This window comes from Heliangelus exortis, chromosome 3 (assembly GCF_036169615.1).
Source record: "Heliangelus exortis chromosome 3, bHelExo1.hap1, whole genome shotgun sequence".
In the NCBI taxonomy this organism is placed as follows: domain Eukaryota; kingdom Metazoa; phylum Chordata; class Aves; order Apodiformes; family Trochilidae; genus Heliangelus; species Heliangelus exortis.
In genome coordinates, this window is record NC_092424.1 from 109,380,685 (window position 1) to 109,399,193 (window position 18,509).

At 36.3% G+C, this 18,509-nt stretch overlaps 1 protein-coding gene across 4 annotated transcripts in view; it reads left to right on the forward strand.

Moving 5' to 3' along the window:
* Positions 1-18,509, forward strand: part of SUPT3H (SPT3 homolog, SAGA and STAGA complex component) — a 263,127-nt gene that overhangs the window by 208,971 nt on the left and 35,647 nt on the right. For all 4 annotated transcript variants that reach the window (XM_071742148.1, XM_071742149.1, XM_071742150.1 and 1 more), the window contains 3 exons: positions 153-260; positions 710-898; positions 3,492-3,602. In XM_071742148.1, the coding sequence (XP_071598249.1) occupies positions 153-260; positions 710-898; positions 3,492-3,602 (408 nt within the window). The remainder of the gene's footprint in view (positions 1-152; positions 261-709; positions 899-3,491; positions 3,603-18,509) is intronic.

Sequence of the window (18,509 nt, forward strand, 5' to 3'; positions counted from 1 at the left end):
GCCCTCTGCTCATGTTTGTGGCCCTTCAAAGAAACACTGAGAACAATCTGCCTCTACCCACAACTCCCCTCTCTCTGAATTGTTCTGATGGCATTCATGGTAAGATGATGTCAGTAAACCTGCCAATGCACTGGTTGTTTTTGCCTCTCTAGTTGGTGGACTTGGCCCTTTTGGTTAAACAGGACATGGCTCCCAAAGCTGGTGACCCCTTCAGCCATGCCATATCTGCCACCTTCATACAGTACCACAGCTCTACTGAGGTAAATCTTATTTTTTTGCATATTACTATATTTTTTGTTTTACTTTTGCATGTATTTTGTTGCTTTCAAAGTAGTTGTTATTGAATCTGGTGGTGACACAGACATCTGTTGCAGAGCTCATGAGCATAGAAATTATGGATTTAGATAGAAAGACATTAAGCCATGGCTCCATTCTTAGCAACATCTTTATATAAAAATGTAAACCCTTTATTCTTGGCTGGAAATTCCTTCTCTTGGTATTGAAGGCTCATTTTATTGCAGATTTGAAGATAAAAGTTTTCAGCAATGGCATGTGCTGCTTTGCATGCATTACTGTGATACTTATAGTAAACTCTAAATGAACAAGTTCAATTCAGTATTGGACCTCTTCTACAAATGATGCCAAGAAGACAATGAAATTTTTTGTTGATTTCATTATCTAATTGCTGCTTTATATCTTGCTCTTATAGCCACATCTCTTAGGGCAATCTACAAGTGTAAAGAACAGTCTGGACTCTCCTGAAAACACCCCACCTCCTACACCCACACCCCCATCATCTGCAGGACAGCAACATCTTGGGAAAACCCCAGCAGCAGCCCTGGGGAATGGTGGAATTGGACAGGACTCTACCAAATCCAAACAAAGGAAAAGAAAAAAGGTATTTGGGGAACAAGCCTGAATAAAAGAAAATAATTTAAAAAAAAAAAAGGAGAGGGAGAAAGAGAGAGAAAAAAAGGAGAGGAGAGGAGAGGAGAGGAGAGGAGAGGAGAGGAGAGGAGAGGAGAGGAGAGGAGAGGAGAGGAGAGGAGAGGAGAGGAGAGGAGAGGAGATGGAAGGGGAAAGGAAAGGAAAAAGGAAAGGAAAGGAAAGGAAAGGAAAGGAAAGGAAAGGAAAGGAAAGGAAAGGAAAGGAAAGGAAAGGAGAAAGGTGAGGCAAGGCAAGGAAAAAGGCAAGGCAAGGAAGGGAAAGGGAGGTAAGGAAGGGAAAGGGAGGTAAGGAAGGGAAAGGGAAGGAAAGGAAGGGAAAGGGAAGGAAAGAAAGGGAAAGGAAAGGAAAAAGGAAAGGAAATCTAAACCATCTTCAGGATATAATATATGCAATTTTAACCTTTAACCTTATTAATTACCAATGCTACTGTATGGCCGGAACTGTGGTTTGGTGTTTTTTCTATCACAGCGAGGCTAAAGCTCCTTGGTAATGGCTGCAAGTTGAATTGTGTTGAGGTAACAGCTGCTCCTTCTAAGATGAGCTGTTCTTCTGCAGCCACAGAAGTAGGGACCATTCCAAATAATCATCCTCTTCTCTGGCAGTGAAGGCTAGTCTGGGTTTTGAGGGTCAAATCATAAGCAAAGCAGGCAAAGAGGTGGCTGTGATTTTCCTCCTGCCAGCAGCCTCCAGCAACTTCATTCTTTGCCTATAACAACTTTGCCTCACCTGCTTTATTTTTTATACCAGTTGGTTGTATTCAATGTAAATATTTGTTTACTTTGCCTAAAATATGGATGTCTCATATGCAGCATGTGAAATGTAAATATTACAATTCCTGTCTTCTGTTGTAGCTCCCTGGTGTTGTATCCGAGAGAAATGTATGTACCTTAAAACCACAAGGGAAATAGATTTGATTAAATAAACTGAGTAGGAAGCACTGTGGTAGTTACTTAGGGGTTTTGGAAAAAAAATGTGATTGCAGTAGTCTTTTTGCTGCAAAGCAATGAACTGACTTGTGACTTTCTTATGTGTGTTTTCTCTGGCAAAATTTTGAAAAAAAAATTTTTTGCACTGAGTTCTACTTGTGATTTTTACAATGACAGATAGAAAAATAGAAATAGAAATTTAGATGCTATAGATACTATTAATACATTCAACTTTTCTCTGCCATTATTAGAGTCTCTTCAGAAAGCCTTGAGTGAATCCTAAAAGCCTCTCTGAAGGCTTTTCCTTTTTCCTTTCCCTTTTTATATTCCGTGTTTTTATATTTTGTTTCTCTGGCTAATTTGCATTATAATTCCTAAGAACAAGAATTAGCTGGAGAATTAGTTTTGGATACATTGCATTTCACTACTGGTGTGAGTTCATTTTAATGCCTTTGGAAATAATTCTATTCTAAAAAGTGCAGTTTTAATGAAATGTTCCCATAGGTTATCCAGTCTCTTCAGGTATATAACTGAGGCATAGAGCCAAATGAATTTACTTGTTGAAGAATGTTGCTTTTAGACCATGAAGGCCCAGTCCAGCTGAAAATATTTGAGTTTCATGTTCCCTTGATAAACGTCCATGGGCCAGGGAAGAATCTGCCATTGCAGCATGAATAATTCTGTGTTTGCCCACAGGCTTCAGTGGACTCAGCACTTTGGAAAATAAAACATTGTGTAAAAAATATCCCAAGTTTGAAAGCACTTCAATGCATGAGGGGACCATGTACATGTGTGCATTAAATTTCAGTGTATAGTTTTTTGTCATACTTAATGCTTTCACTAATACTGTTTCATGAATTAATTACTGAGCAGTCATCATTCTGATAAGTCAACTGAATTCTGACAAGCAGCCATGTCTAGATGGAGCCTAGGCCAACATTCACTTTGACTGTCAAGGAGAAAAGAGTAACCCTTTTCTTTTAAAATCCTGGGGATATGTTCCGTAAAATCAATGGACTAGTAGCCATGAATTCTCATTTTCCTATTTAGGGTCCTTAACCAAAAGGTCATTTCAAATTTGAAAACATTCCAGTCTGAGGTAATTAAAATATCTCTAACATCCCTCTAACACCCTTATGTCATGTGTTTCATCTTCAGATTTCAGTATGATATTAGCTAACAGTGATTTTGGTGTCAAATTGCCTTCCGCTTTGGGTACTTTTTCAATATTTTCCCCACCCCTTGACATCATAATAAGAGCCTGAAATGTTTTAAAAATAGTTTCTGTGGTTGTTGCAGTGTGACTTATATGACCCTTTCATTTCAGTTTGAACATTTTCTGCTCTTTTCAATTGCAACATACAGCAGCACTAGGTGAAAGATTTAAGAGGACAAATATGGTGTTCTTTGGGTCTCTTAAGCAAAGTTCATGTAAAAGTCCTCTTTGATTTGTTAATAGCTTTTTTTTCCTCTAAAGCACTGTGTGGCAGCAATGATGTGTATCCTCAGGAAAAAAAAAAATTGGTCCATTTTATAAAGGTTTATTTTCATACTTTATGCACTGTAGGTCTGTTGTGTTTTTGATTTAGTAACAATTTATGTGTTTTTCTGTTGCAGAGCACTGCAGCCTGTGGTATAGAGGCTCAAAGTGATGCCATCCAGCCCAGCCACATCAGAGAGGCCATTCGACGCTATAGCCACAAGATTGGCCCCCTTTCTCCATTCACAGTACGTAATAACAGAGTTATAAAAAGTTATATTTATAATCTTAAAGAACTTTGATTTTCAAGTGGTCAAATGAAGAAGCTTTGGAATTGTTGAGAGCAATTTGTGGTGACTGTAATTTTCTTTTATAAAAGTGGCATAATTCTCTTGGGAAATAAAACTTAGTAATTTCTGTCCCCTTTTGGAAAGACAAAAAAGTTGTTGTTTTTTTTTTTTTTCTTTTAAATATTATTTTCTCTCAATTACAAATTATGCTTTTTTGTTAGTGCTTGAATTTTCTGTTTTTGCAAAGTTTAGGTTTACAGTTATTTTAAATTATATGTATTCCAGTATGGTGAAGAGTACTTTATATTCTAAAATTAGCTGTGCATCAGATACTGCTTCTATTGGAAGCTGAACTCTCAAGTGACACATTTACAGTTGGACAAAGAAGAGAATGGTTTCTTCAGACAACTTTGAACCTCCACTAAAATGTAATAGAACTGAGCTTGTGGTAAAACACTGATGGGTTATGAGGTTTCGCCATCACATTTCTATGCAAATTGCAAATCCATTGTTCAGAGCAGCCAAACAGATTCTTTATTTCATTTTCTCAGATGATAAATATGTGAAAGCAATCTGTCTTCAGTGCTATAATTTGGGTAATTTTCTTCTGATCTTCTTTTCTGTGTAGAATATACCCTTTGCTTTACTCAGAATATCTACATTTAGGAAAGAATGAATGTCAAAGAAATCATTAGAAGAGAAAAAAAAAAAGCAAACAAAACAAACTAGAGCTGAACTCCTGAAAATCAGGAAGAAATTGGCCATTTTTGGAAGGATTTTAAATAAGGGAAGTGATTCTGAATTTGGAGGAAATTAATCTACATTTCATCTACGTGATGTTCATGTTCAGGATGCTTCTCAGATACATTTCTCTGGGAAAACTGATGTAGATTTTACCTAATGTTCCAGGGCTTCACATGGCATTCAGGATGACAAATGATCTCAGTTTTCCTGATGAGCACCAAGTTGTTCTCAGTGTTAGGGTTCTTATTGCTTAGCTCTATTTCTTGCTCCAAAGGATTAAAATAGGTGACTACAGATTTATCTACTTGTTTGAGTAACCTTTTTCATTCTCCAGGTCTGTCTTTTTAAAAAGGTGAAAGGCTTTCCATGACCAACATTGGGGTGCAATTGGTGGTTGTTCTTCTGCATCATCCATCCTTCTGTAGGAAAACACACAACTGTTGGGTTTCTTTCTTCTAGTTAGAAAACTCACCTCCTAGCAATTTGGGTTCAAATACTAACTTTCTGAATAAAGCAGACCCTTGACAGCTACCAGTCAGCTTTATCCATAAAAATATTTATGTTTTTATAAATACTTCATATAAATATTTATATAAATATATATATAGAAATATCCCTTCTAGTGTCTTCAAAGAGGTCAGGGGAGGATTTAGATCCTTCTGATACAGTTTTTTCCTCAGACACCACAGAGAATAGCTTAGATTTCTGTCTAACATTATATCAAGGTCTTGTACTACCTTGCCATGCAGAATTCCTCCTAGAACCCATGGCTCATGGACTGATGTGCCAGCTGGCTGGATGTGCTGACTGGTTCTGGTAGTGAGAAACCAAACCATTTTATGGCATAATGATTATGGGACATGGCTTTAAACTGAAAGATGGTAAATTTATATTATATATTAGGAGGTAATTCTTTCTTCTGGGAGTGGTGAGACACTGGAACAGACTGCCCAGAAAATTTGTTGCTACCCCTCTCCCTGGAAGTGTTGAGGGCAAATTTGGATGGGGCTTGGAGCAACCTGGTCTAGGGCAATCCCATGGCAGGGGATTGAAACGAGATTATCTTTAAGTTCCCTTTCAATTTAAACCATTCTGACATTCTGGGATTCTATAAGGAATGTTCTCTGATTCCAGGTGTCTCTGTACATAAAAAGGAATTTTAAGCTCTGCCCAGTATGGTGATTCCACAGTTTCTAGGTACCCCACCATAAAATTCAGGAACTTAATGCTGCTACGACTCCTTCCAGCTTCACTCTTTCAGCTTTGAGAACTAATTGACCTAGGCTGACCTATATACAAAATGTTCTCGAGAGCTGTAAGCCTCTAATTTTGCATTCTGCTGCAGTTTGAGGCATACATGCTGGAAGCCAACAATTGCTGAGTTGTACTGGTTTGATTCCTGTTTTAATGCTTGTTTCACTGAATCTTGCTGGTTTTGACTGGCTGAACCTTGATGGAACCGAAAAATAGAAAACCTGAATGAAAGTACAAGTTTTCACAGAATCATAGAATCTGATGAGTTGGAAGGGACCCATCAGGATCACAAAGTCCAACTCCTGTCCCTGCATAGGGCACCCCAGGAACCACACCATGTGCCTGAGAGCATCATCCAAATGCTTCTTGAACTCAGGCAGGTTTGGTGCTGTGACCACTTCCCTGGTGAAAAAATTTTTCCTAATAGCTAACCTAAATCTCCCCTGATTCAGCTTCCTACCATTTCTCTGAGTCCTATCTTTGGTCACAGGAGTGAAGAAATCAGAACCAGGCCTATCTCCTCCCCTCATAAGGAAGCCATAGATTGCAGGGAGGTCACCCCCCAGCATCCTTTTCTCCAATCTGAACAATCAAGGTGATCTAAGCCACTCCTTATAAGTCATCCCTTCTAGACCCTATGAAAACAAAATTTTTGTCTTTTGGTACTGAAAAACTCAGTCAAATAGATATAATTTAAATTTTATTTCCGTTTAAAAGGCAAATATAGGATATTTTATCAAGAGAATAAATATTCTTTTGGGATTAGTTTCTTAAGATGGTTAATATGTATTCATACAGCACAAATGTTCACAGTTTCTGACATCTTGATGATTTTGCTTTTCCATCATGATTGTCCCTCTCTGCCATTTGATTTGGTGCTAAGTGTTCCTAATAAGGCAATTTTGGAAGAAGAGTTAAGCTGTGTAATTTTTCTTTAGCAGCATTTGATGGATGTTGGTTTGGATAAAAAGAGCACTTTGAAAGTTTTATAATCATATGGTAAATGAGAACTAACATTAAACTAGTGAAAATGATCCATTTGCATTTATTTTGACCTTAATGACTATGTCAAAATGACTGACCTAATTAGAACATTTAGGTTTTGTCTCCAAGTGCAAGCCACAATGGAAAGCAGCAAGTGTATTTTAAATTCCTCTGTGTTGTATCATGTCTAAGGTAGTCTAGATATATGTTTTATCCATATATTCTCTACTAGCAGTGTTGGGTGGAACTCAGTATTGCCTATTTTAAGGCATGATCCAGACTTTCAAGGAGCAGAGAAATAAAATGATTGCTTTTAAAATTAGTGTCATAATAAAATTGCAAGAGACTAATGGGAAATATGTAACTTTTCATCATGTGGTATGATTCAGTTCCATGTGCTGTACCTGAATCTACTTCTCCATGCATTTAACTTAAGGAAGGGAGACAGTTTCTGTGTATTAATTCATTGCAGGCTGAATATTGCTTCCTTGGTTAAGAAAAATGGGATATCTGCTTATATAGATTTTACAGAGGTTTTATAATGAGAGATTAATTTATATTTGGATATTAAACTAGTACTAGATGTTATATAAAGAGAGTTTTATATAACATCTATTTGTAACTATTCTGTCTTCTAGCATGACCTGAGTACAAACCTCATTCTCCAGGAAACTTTAGTTCTGGACTCCTAATTATTTTCCAACACAGCAGCATCATTGATCTCAATAGGATTCAGGGCTTAAGTGGGATCAAAATTAATACCAGAACAAAGTCTAACAAGCTCAATCTTTCTATAGACTGGAAAAAAAGTGAAAATAATGTAATAACTTGTTAGATTTAGATTAATCTAAAAAGCCTATCACTGTAAAATGCACAGTAAAATTTATTTGCAGTCCTGACTGGTCCTGTAGGTATAATCCTAATATTAATCTGAATATAATTCTAAATAATATTCAATATGGCATAGTGTTCAAAAGAATGTTAGTTGTGTAATTCTTACCAAGAATGCAAGCATATTTTTTCTAAATAAATTAATTTTATTTTTAATGGCTGGAGTAACAAACAGCAATTCTTTAAAAAATATTTATTCTTTGATCAATATATAGTGATTAATTGAAACCTTGGTATAAACAGTTTTAAGTAGTAAATGAATAGTTTGTAAGACTTGTGGTTGTGAGAGAGCAACTGTAGTAAAAAACACAGCTAGCACCCTCTAAACTGAAATGAAAAACAAAGGGGTCAGCTACAGTTTTGGGTAGACTACAGGCAAAAAGAATTTTAAAATGTGTCCAAAGCAGATTCTTTGCCTTTCTAGCCAGCACTGACATGAAATGTTTTAGATGGTTAGTTCTAGAGAAACTGATTTAATAAACCTAAATTGTAATACTGCAGAGACCTGTGGGAGACAACAGCCATTGTTCAGCTGTTGAATGAACAGAGGGTATATACAACTTTTGTTCAGGTATTTATTTTTGGGGGAAATTTGCTCCTTCAGGCTCCCAGGTCATTTCAGTATGAAAAGGCTTGCTAGTCTAAACCTTCTCTTGTTAAAAATTTCAGTCCCATAAAATTGCCTAAGCATCATAAAACAATGAATATTTACAAAACCATGGTTGTGATATTGCTTGTGACATTCCCTGCACACCAGGGAATGCTTTTTGGCAGGGACTCTACATTATTTGGGCCTTATGCAGCCCTTCCTATACTACTATAGGTCCTTAAATAATAAATGTAAGTTTTCCATGTAGACCTCCGTAGTTTCACAATCAAATTATATACATAGTCAAGACATTCACTTTGAATATTTTAAAAGTGCTCATTATTGATCCTGATTGAGCTCAGCTTTTATGCAAGTGCTAAATCATTTTCTGTTGAAAGAAAATACTGAATTTTTTAATTAGTAATTTCACTGTAGCAAAGATGATAGTGACTCTATTGATATCTTCTAGAAAACAAAATTTCTGTGAGAGTAGCTGAGGACCTGGCAATGTTGAGCCTGTGTGAGACTAAAACAGCAGATTGTGGAGGTAGAAGGAAGTGAAGGTAACTTTAGAATACAAAGGATAGTGTGTCAGTATGATATTTGTGCAGACAAACAGAACAGAACATTTTTTAAAACTGAGTTTGTTTTAGATGCCTTAAACTTCAAGAAAAATTCAATTCACATTTGGTCTGCAACTTAGTCTTTGTAACTGAAAACCATTTCTTTTTGCATATTTCAGACCAATATAGTAGAGAAGTAGTTTTGGAATAGAATCTTCAATATACACAATGTGGGTATGTTGACCTCTAAATTTTTCTAAAGCACTTGAGTGATACAAAATTCTGAATGCTGTTTCCAAAAGAAATTAGGTACATACAAACCAAATAAAAAGTCTCTGATATTTACTGGCCCATATATTACATACTGCCCCTATTGATATTAAAAATCAATTTATGCTGTTTTTAAGGTCAGGATTTCACTTTTATTCAGTTCTCAAAAATTATATGTATGTATTTCTGTCAAAAGGCATTTGAAAACTTGTCCTTCAGTTATACATTCAGTTTGTGATATAGAAAAAGTCAAATTGACATTTTTATTGTTTCTTCTCATTTTGAAAGAAAACAAACACATTTTATTTCATCAGCCAGTTATGTACTTATGATGTCTTTGTCTATACTTCAAGCTATTGTCTGTAGTTATTTGTTATTCTATAATATTAATAATGTGAGTTTAAAAAATATGAGTTATTATTCTATAAAACTAGTAGGAAGTAAAATCTCAGTTTGAAAATGTTGTTCCTTTCTCTCCCAGCCCCCAACCCAAGGTTCCTCCTTTCAGATTTATGAAAGAAAACATTTCTTTCTGTAAAAGGTTTTTGTATGCCAGCATCTGGAAGTGTTTATTTCAGTGGCGTGTAATCTATCTGTGGATTTAGTTAGCACCAGACCCCCTTTTGTGTACTCCTGACTTAAAATTTTTATAAATGATCTTGTTGAATTTGTGCCAGTGTGCACATGGTTTGGCTGATTGCTGCATATATCCTTTACCTGCCAGTCACCTTTGATTTATATTCCTTCCCCTCTGCTTTTGCCTTCCAAAAATGGTGCCACTGAACTGTCCTCTAAATCATCTTATTGGATAAATTACTCCAAGATGAGATGGTACAGGTTTGGCTGGCTCCTCGACAGAAGGCATTCCCATAATCCATCCTTGCCTGCTCTGTGTAGAACCATTCAAAAAAAGAGAATGATCAGGGGAAATCAGGCTCCTGCCTCAATCTGTGCACTATTTCTTCCAGTGCTATTCAAAAATGCAAAATTGGACTTTTGATTTATGTAGCTCTTAATACCATCTGAAGACACATAAACTGTTCGAGAGCCTTCGCTCACCCTCTCTTGAACCGAACTTCTTCATTATAGGAGTTTAATTCTGAGAGTAAGGTTGTATGGTTTTCTCCCAGAAATAATAAAACGTAAAAGAACAACGTATTTAAGAATAGTTTAAAGCATTTCATTTGGGATAGGTTATACGATATACATGACAGTTCTTTCCATGCTAAAAATCCCCGTTGGTTTCCTTAAACTAAACAGCTAATGCTCCTTCAGAATAACAACAGTTCTGTAAGCTTTACTTAATGACATTACTAATTTGGAGAGTTTTATGAAGTTTCCTGGAGAAAAGCAGGTGGCTTGGCAGTAATTTGAAAGGTTCACCATTTGTGGTAGCGGTTTCAGGGGGTTTCAGGTTTCTAAAGAGGGAGACCAAGTTGCATATTCCTTAAGAGCGTCTGACACAATGATGTATCATTTTGGACTGAGTTTCCAGAAGTTCCTTGGTCATTAAATGTGCTGCTTGACTTTATATTGCAGTTTCCCAGCTGCCTCTACTGGGGATAATCTTAACGCTCAAACAGAATTTATTAATGAAGGCATAAGCTTGCAGTCCTGATGAAACAGTAAGTTGCCCAGATGATTTTATTAAACAGGAACATAGATTTTTAGATAAGACAAAAATGCCATTTACGCAGATCTGAAAAGAACTGGCCCATTTTCTGCAGAGCACTGGGAAAGTATTTACAAACGGTCTGGATAGTATTTGATATCCTGTGGGGACATTTAAAATTCTTGGATTGCACATACATCAGTGTCTTACTACACGACACAGTACATGAATTGTTGCAAGCAGCGTGTAAGGCGCTCAGGCAGTATAGATGTGGTTCTGTTGAGGTAGGAGATACTGGCATGAAATGATTCTGCTAATGTAGTTTGCACAACCCCGTGAAGGATTGCTACTCCATTGTGTGGCTGGCTGTATGTTACTCTGGATGTACTAAACAAAACACGTGCATCTTGGTCTTACTACTTTTTGCATGCAGTAATTTAAAAAAACTCTGTTTCAGCAAATAAATTTACTGGCTCTGTTAGCCAGAAGACAATAATTAAGCTGTGAAGTTTGCAATCATATGAATCTCTCATACGAAACAAACCAACTCCTGATCTTGTAAGCCTTATACAATTTTTTTTTTCCTATTTTCTAATTTTATGGTCAGATACAAATACATACTGTAGACATTTTACATGCAGTTGTACTGATGTAGAAGGATCCAACAGTAAGAATACATTGCTTTTTAAATGAAGTGTGTGTTCTTACATGCCTCCTGAGAGGCTTAAAAGACCTTAGTGTAAATGAGAATCTGACTTCTGTTACAGGTTCAAGGCATGTAATACATGTAATACATGTAAAACATGTAATACAGCTACTTAAATATGTATTTCAAGAGTAAGGTGAGCAAATAAAATTCTACAGCAGGTACTAGGAAAAAAGGTAACTTAATTAAGTGTTTGAGGATATTGCACAAAGAGACAAGATATAAACATGGCCATCTTCAGTAATTTATATTAATTTCTGTAAAGATATTGCATCTGTATAGCATGTACATTCTGATGCAAAGGTAAATACAGATTTGATAAATGAAGAATCTTTAGAACAATTTGGTTTTTTTCTTACTTGCCATTACACAGAATAATAGTGCAGCTCAATGCAGGTTTCATGGTCTTGTGAGTCTGTTAAACTTCGGACAATATTCTCTATTTATACTGTTATATAATGCAAGATGAGTTGCAGTTGTTTTCCATACAGTTCTTTCATATTTCCCTTCAAAAGGAGCTTTCATTCATCTTTTTTCTCCCAGAAAGGTTTACAAGTGCTTTATGAACTAAAACTGCCCATGTGTGTCAGTTCACCTACAGCAGGGGCTGAGCCAGCTCAGATGTGAAATGCAGCAGCTGTGTAAGGCTGCAGCTTTGTAGATCAACATGTGAGCTGTCTAGATGAAACATTATGAGAACCTTAGGATCATGTAATATAACTGCTTGAGTTGGAATTAATCTCTGGTTAAAGAAAATTGCATGGAACTTAATTTCTCCTGGGCAGGATCTCCACTTTAGATATAATTTCTTAGCATCATAGAATAGTTTGGGTGGGGGAGGTGCCTTTAAAGGTCATCTAATCCAACCTCCCTGCAGTGAGCAAGGACATCTTCAACTAAATCAGGTTACTCAGAGCCCAATCCATCCTGACCTTGAAACTTTTCCAGTTATGGGGCATCTGCAGCCTCTCTGGGCCAGTACAATGGCCACCCTCATTGTAACTTTTCTTTTTTCTTATATCTAGTTTAATCTATCCTCTTTAAAGACCATTCATCTTTGTTCTGTCACTACTGCCCCTGCTAAAGAGTTTGTCACCATTTCTACCACTAACACTAAACAGACTTGTATTAACTGCTAGTGTATTAACTGTTGTATTGAGCTTGGGCAGAAGCTATACCTGACTTGACACTTTGCAAATTAAGTATGTAAGCTCTTTCCAGTGGGTAGAAAGGAATAAATAGTCACCTGGGAACAGCAGGACTGATTCCAAATGTGTTTTTACAATCTTTTATTATCCGTTATTTTCCATTCTAGTTGCCTGTTCTCTTGTTCATGAAGTCCTGTAACTGTACCCAAATTTGGGTACCTGCTGAGCTAGGCATTGCACAGAAAAGACAAAGGACTTCTAGAGTTTAAACAGGGACTTTGTGTTTTATTCCTGTCCATGTATCAAGCCCCTCAAAGTAAAGGGTCAGTTCTCATATAAATCTTTGATACCATTTACAGCAACATCCTCTGGCCTTCTGTCCTTTGTTCTCTCTCTCCCCTGTAGCAATAATGCTGGTTTTCCCCTTGTGCCTCTGATATTCCTACAGACAGCAGAAGACAATACTGCTACATGGTTCCCAGAAAATCTCTTTTATCACCTAAATTCTCCTTTTCTCCAAACTAGAACCATTTACAGAGCCTGATGGTGCACTCACCAGTGCTTCCAAATATTTCTCTACCAGAATCAAACAGAAGCACCAGGCCTGAGGCAGCTGAACACATTTTATGAATTTCAGTTTGGGGTTTCAGTGTTTCTTTCCTTCCTTGAGGTTTTGTATTATTCCAGCTTTCTGACTTTAACTTCAAGGTCGTGGAAACCTCAGTTCAGCAGAGCAATCATCTGCTTAATTTTTAAACTATACCTTCAGTCTGAAAAAAGGGCCTGGTAAATTGAGGCTTTCAGTATTAATACTGTTATATATTTTGATTCATCTCTAACTTCAACATTCTTTTTTTAGAAATTTATTGCACATGGGAGAGAAAGATGGAGGAGGATACTTGTAGGAGAACAGGGCTTTCAGAGATGTAAACAGAGATGCATAGAAATATATGTTTATAGTTTATAAATATACTATATTGAGTTGTATATTAGTAAGCAAAACTCAGAAAATGTGGTTTTGCTATGTGAAAAGCTTCAGTATTTTTTATTTGTCCATAAAGTGATTTTTTCTGGCATTTTTTTTCCTCTGGACACTGTAATTTATGGTACTTCTTTTAGTTATAGTACCCTTAGTGATAGTGCCCTTAAAGATGCCAGTAATAAAGACAACAGGATCTTGGCATTTCTTCTGCCTGGCTGAAAGATAGAATTTTTAAAAAAATATATTTAGTGGAGAGAGAGAATACTCTAAGCAAGAGGTGGACTTAAATTTGAGATTGAGTGATTTTTTTCTGTGTTCTATTTCTGAAGATAAGCATGGAAGCTGCTCAGCTGTGGAAGTGGAAATTATGTATCTGTGATTACTGCAAAGGCAGGTGCCAGAAAAAGAGGAGATAGCTAAGGGTCCTTAAAAAGTACAAGCAGTAAGCATAAAATGGGATGAAATCAAGGTTGGATCCTTTTTCTGGCCTTGTTATATTTTTATAATATAAATATTATATTAATGTTTTAGTGCTGTAGTATTGTTTCTGCTCATGTCAATGTGATGTCCAGTTTAGGATTTAAGTTTCAGCCAGGGCTTTCAAACACATCTCTTGTATGAATTATCCTACAGTGACAAAACTTCACAATCAGGATGGTTTTCTTCCTTTTAAAGCAAGAGCTTCTTACTAATAATTATATCACCCTGGATAATTCAGTTCCTTTCTCAGTGATTAAGTTCTTTAGGTTATTTATTGGTAGAAGTTACACCACTTAGCTACAGGAGAGAGGACATGAAGAGGGATTTTTCCTTTCCCTTCTACTGTGTTTCTGCAAGTATTTAAGTTAGTAAATATTCAAATTGATAAATATGTAATGTATTGGTGTTTCATAAAGCTCCTGAGCTGTTCTACAAAGCCCTAAGAATATGTGTCAAATAGGTGGTTTCCTTCAGGTTTCAGTTGCTGAGTGATTGTAGAACCTGGAATATACCTGAGTGGTTAAAACACATCCTGTTCTGTTTTACCAATTTGGAATCTATTTGACAGATGAGAGCCCAAGAATTATAAGCTTCTAATTTTACATAATTGAAATTCCAATAATGCTGGAGAATAAGAGTAAGAAATAATAATAATAATAAGAATAAAGAATTAAGAATAAGAATAGAATAAGAATAAGAATAAAAAACAAATCACACTGAATTTTTGCATAAGGTTGCTAATGCTGGCAAGTTAGGTTTGTGGGGCAGAAGCTGGTATCCAGCCTGGAGAAGTTGTGCTAATGCAACATTTCAGGCTATGTACAGGCACCAGTATGTTCTTAAATGTGGAGATATGCTGACAGGTTTGTGATTTTTGATGGTAAAAAATTGAGACAATGGGAAAAAAAAAAAAAAAAAAGCAAAAAACCAACTCTCTAGAGATCTACATGTGTTAGTTTTACTGCAGTAGGTGATAAAACTGCTGGAAGCAAGCAGTCTCCATGCAGAATTATTGCAATACAAATGGCCTGGAAGTGAGACATATTAATTGCACTAGCTTAATTTTGTTGGTGATGAAGTGTTTGAGTATTTTTTTTTTTCATGCAAGGAGGAGGAAAAATTATTAGTTTTTACCATCAGGAAGACTGTAGTTCTAATTGCTGTTTAGATATGATATTTAAATTACCATCAGAAGATATAGTGTAGATTCAGAGTGTAGATTAGGTGCTTCTGAAAGAAAGCACACAGCTCTTTCCGCAGCTGTTAACAAGAAAGTTTAACCAATCTCACCACTGTAGGTGGAGTTTTTTTCAAGAAAGAAGCATATGGTACAGAAGAATGGTATATGCTTGTTGCCACTTTAGGTAACTTGGGATTTAATAGCTTTCTAGGTGGATGAGGTCCATCTTTCTCCATACTTTACTACAGGAATATTCAGGTGATAAAAAGAGAGAACCCGGAACGTAAAAGAGAAACTGGATGTCTCAATAAATTGATAAAAAGCTCTTGACTGATAAAAAGCTCTTTAGAAAATGTTGGAAGTCATTCATGGAAGCAAAAGATATTAATTTTTAGGCATAATTTTATAATTAGTTATACATTATCAAAAGATATTAGATATTACGAATATCTTAACCTGAAATATGTAGGGGTCACTGATTTTATTGTGGTTTTTAAGGGTGTATGATAACATTTCCTGAAAGTGTGATTTCTTCTGGAGTCTCAACTTCCAAAGCAGTTGTAATTTAACTTTAGAAAAGGTTTAAAAACATCTTACTACTAATGCTTTTCAATGTGAGAACACTAGCCAAGATCCAGGACTTTTGAATTTGTGTATTATTTATAATACACAAATGCAGAACAGGAGTTAATGATGGCTCAGTAGTTTCCACAATATATATAGAAGACAAATGACATGAATTGATAAGATAAACAGGAGATTAAACTGGAGATAATGTTTATCTTGTGAGGAAGTGGTCTCAGTATATAAATTATCCAATTAGTGTGAAACTTTTTTATGTAAGAGTCATAACACAGAAGAGTTTTCTGAATTATGTGGCAGTGAGTGATTAAGTGAGTCTGCTGTTTGTTCCTACCAAAAAGATAATGAAGATATGCTGGCTTGAATGTTTGCCTAGCTAAAGGTGGCAAATCTGATCCCAGCTGTCATCTAACATGTAATGGCAAATGTCCTGCAGTGCAGGAGGAGGATACATCATGTAGAAAAATAGAAAGTTGCTCTAATGCTTACAGCTGAGAGGAAGGTTGAAAGTGATGGGCAGAAGAAATGGCCTTGGCAGGAGCCTTCTGATTTGATACAAACAGGAAAATGTGGGTTGTTTTGTTTTTTTTTCAAAGATAGATTCGTAAGTGTTTCTGTAATTTCCTCAGTGGGAAGATCAGAATCTGCACAAAGGGTAAGGAAGGTAGTTATGTGCCACTAGGATTGTTATCTAGAATGAAGAAGATTAAACACAGGTTCAATCCAAGTGTGAATACAGACAGCATCTAGTATTAGAGAAGATATCCATGTTCTATATCTTCATGGGGGTGGTGGTCATGAGTTTCTTGGTGAATAAAGATGGAGGATTTGGAATAACTGGGAGATGAGGAATTGCAGCTTATTCAAGTTCAGCCTGGGCTGGCAGCTTGAGATCTCTCAGAGGAGCACAAAAAGCTAAGTAGCTCTGAGTTATTCAGCCAGAAATCTTTATCATTTGTATTCTAGGGTAAGAAGCACTTACTGCCATGTCTGAGAGTGAAGGTTATAATCTGTAAGTTTATTCGCTTTCCTTAATTTATTACAATATTCCCAATTCATCAAAGCACAATTTTCTATAGGCTGGTGAAGCCACCCCTTGTATTTGTTATTTTTTCATGGAAAAAATTAATTCCCAATGTCATAAACTTTTTTTTTTTTTAAAAAATCATGAGTTCAAGTTTTTTAATAATGTCTGAAGACGTGACTCTGATAGGGTAGCCCCAGCATCATTAGAGATACTTAGAGCATTTTTCTGTGTGTCTGCTTCAGTTCAGTATTAGGACCTTTGGACACAGTGTCAGGGTGCAAAAGAAATTTGGATTTAAATACAGTGTATTATAAAGGCAATAGGGCTTTGCTAGTTGGTCTGAGGAGTCCCTGATGCTGCTGTATTTTATAATGCAGGCATAGGTGGAGTAACTGGAGCTCTGCATACCCAGCAAGTGTTCCAGGTTTGGAAAATTTACATTGTAAACTCTTAAACTTTCCAGTTCTCCAAATACAGTTTATTTAAGGCTTGGTTTCCTTGTCAGATATATTTGGAAAAAAGTTAATTGGGGATTGTAAAGAAATAAAGAGGACAAGTTAGTGACAGAGAGTTACTGAGCTACCATTTGATAAATGAAGTGTCAGCGAACTATTTTCATTGTGGAAGAGCCAGATGTTAAGTATTTCATCTGTGAATTAAGAAAATGGGCAACACTTACAAGCTTTGAGGCTGTACCTTGCAAAGAGTGATTTTGAAAAGGTGTCCTGGAGTCTTGAGGAACCAGCTGAACATGATGAAGCCAACACAACACTGCAGCTGAAGGGGTTGATGCAGTCTTTGGGCAGTCAAACAGGGAGATAGGAAATAGAAGAATTTGCTTCTGTACTGGGGCAAGCACTGCTAAAATACTGTTCCAGTTTGGCTGTTCGTGTTTTAGTGAAAACCTCAGCAACAGGAGAGGGCTAAAAGATCCAGGAGAAATTGTGAAAAAACAGAAAATGCCAGCATGGAGAACGTGGTGTTTTATCTGTGGGATTTTTCACACTGAAGAAAGTGTTGTGTAGTCAGCCTGTAAGGACCCACAAATCTCATGGTTTAAGGTTTTTCAGTCCTTACAAAATTACAAGGATTTTCAGGGTGGGAGTCCTCTGGCAATGTACAAACATCAGTATCAGAGCACAAGGACTAGATTTCCCTTCTAGTCAATTGAGAGAAATAAACATTTCTGGGATATAAGTTATCTCCTCCTGAAGTTGATGTTTAAGAGGGGTCAAATGAACCCTGTCATGGAATTGCCTTTTTCTTACTTTGATGGGATGATGTGTGCAGATATGGACATTGCAGAGCTCTAAGGAGGACCCCTCCTCTTAGTATGCATCTTGACATTTAAGCCAGACAAATTCAAACTATAAATATGGCATACATATATTTAACAACATAATAAGTGCTGAAATAACGTAACCAATGATTTTGACAGATTGTCCATGACTGGAAATTTTAAAATCACAGTGAGATGTTTCTGTAAAACCTATGCTCAAGTTTAACCACAGCTATTGGATCTGGAGAGCTGATTTAAGAAAATTGTGAGGGTTGTGTTATGCAGTGTAGTTAGATGAGGTGGTCCTTTCTTTCTCTAAAAGCCATGAATACTTTGCTGATGCTTCAGTAAATTTTAAATGTGCAGTTCCACTTTGAATGCAGGTCAGCAGCCTACCCAATTTGAATTCCTGATGTTCAAGTACATATTTTTGGAGGAAATAATTAGCAAAATTTGTGGTAATTTGCCTTTGTAAATATCTCCGTTTTACTTCAAAGTTAGAGTATTCCTAATCATAATTTTGTGCTACATAATGTAGTCTGATCTTTTCTCTAAAAAATAAACATCACAACTA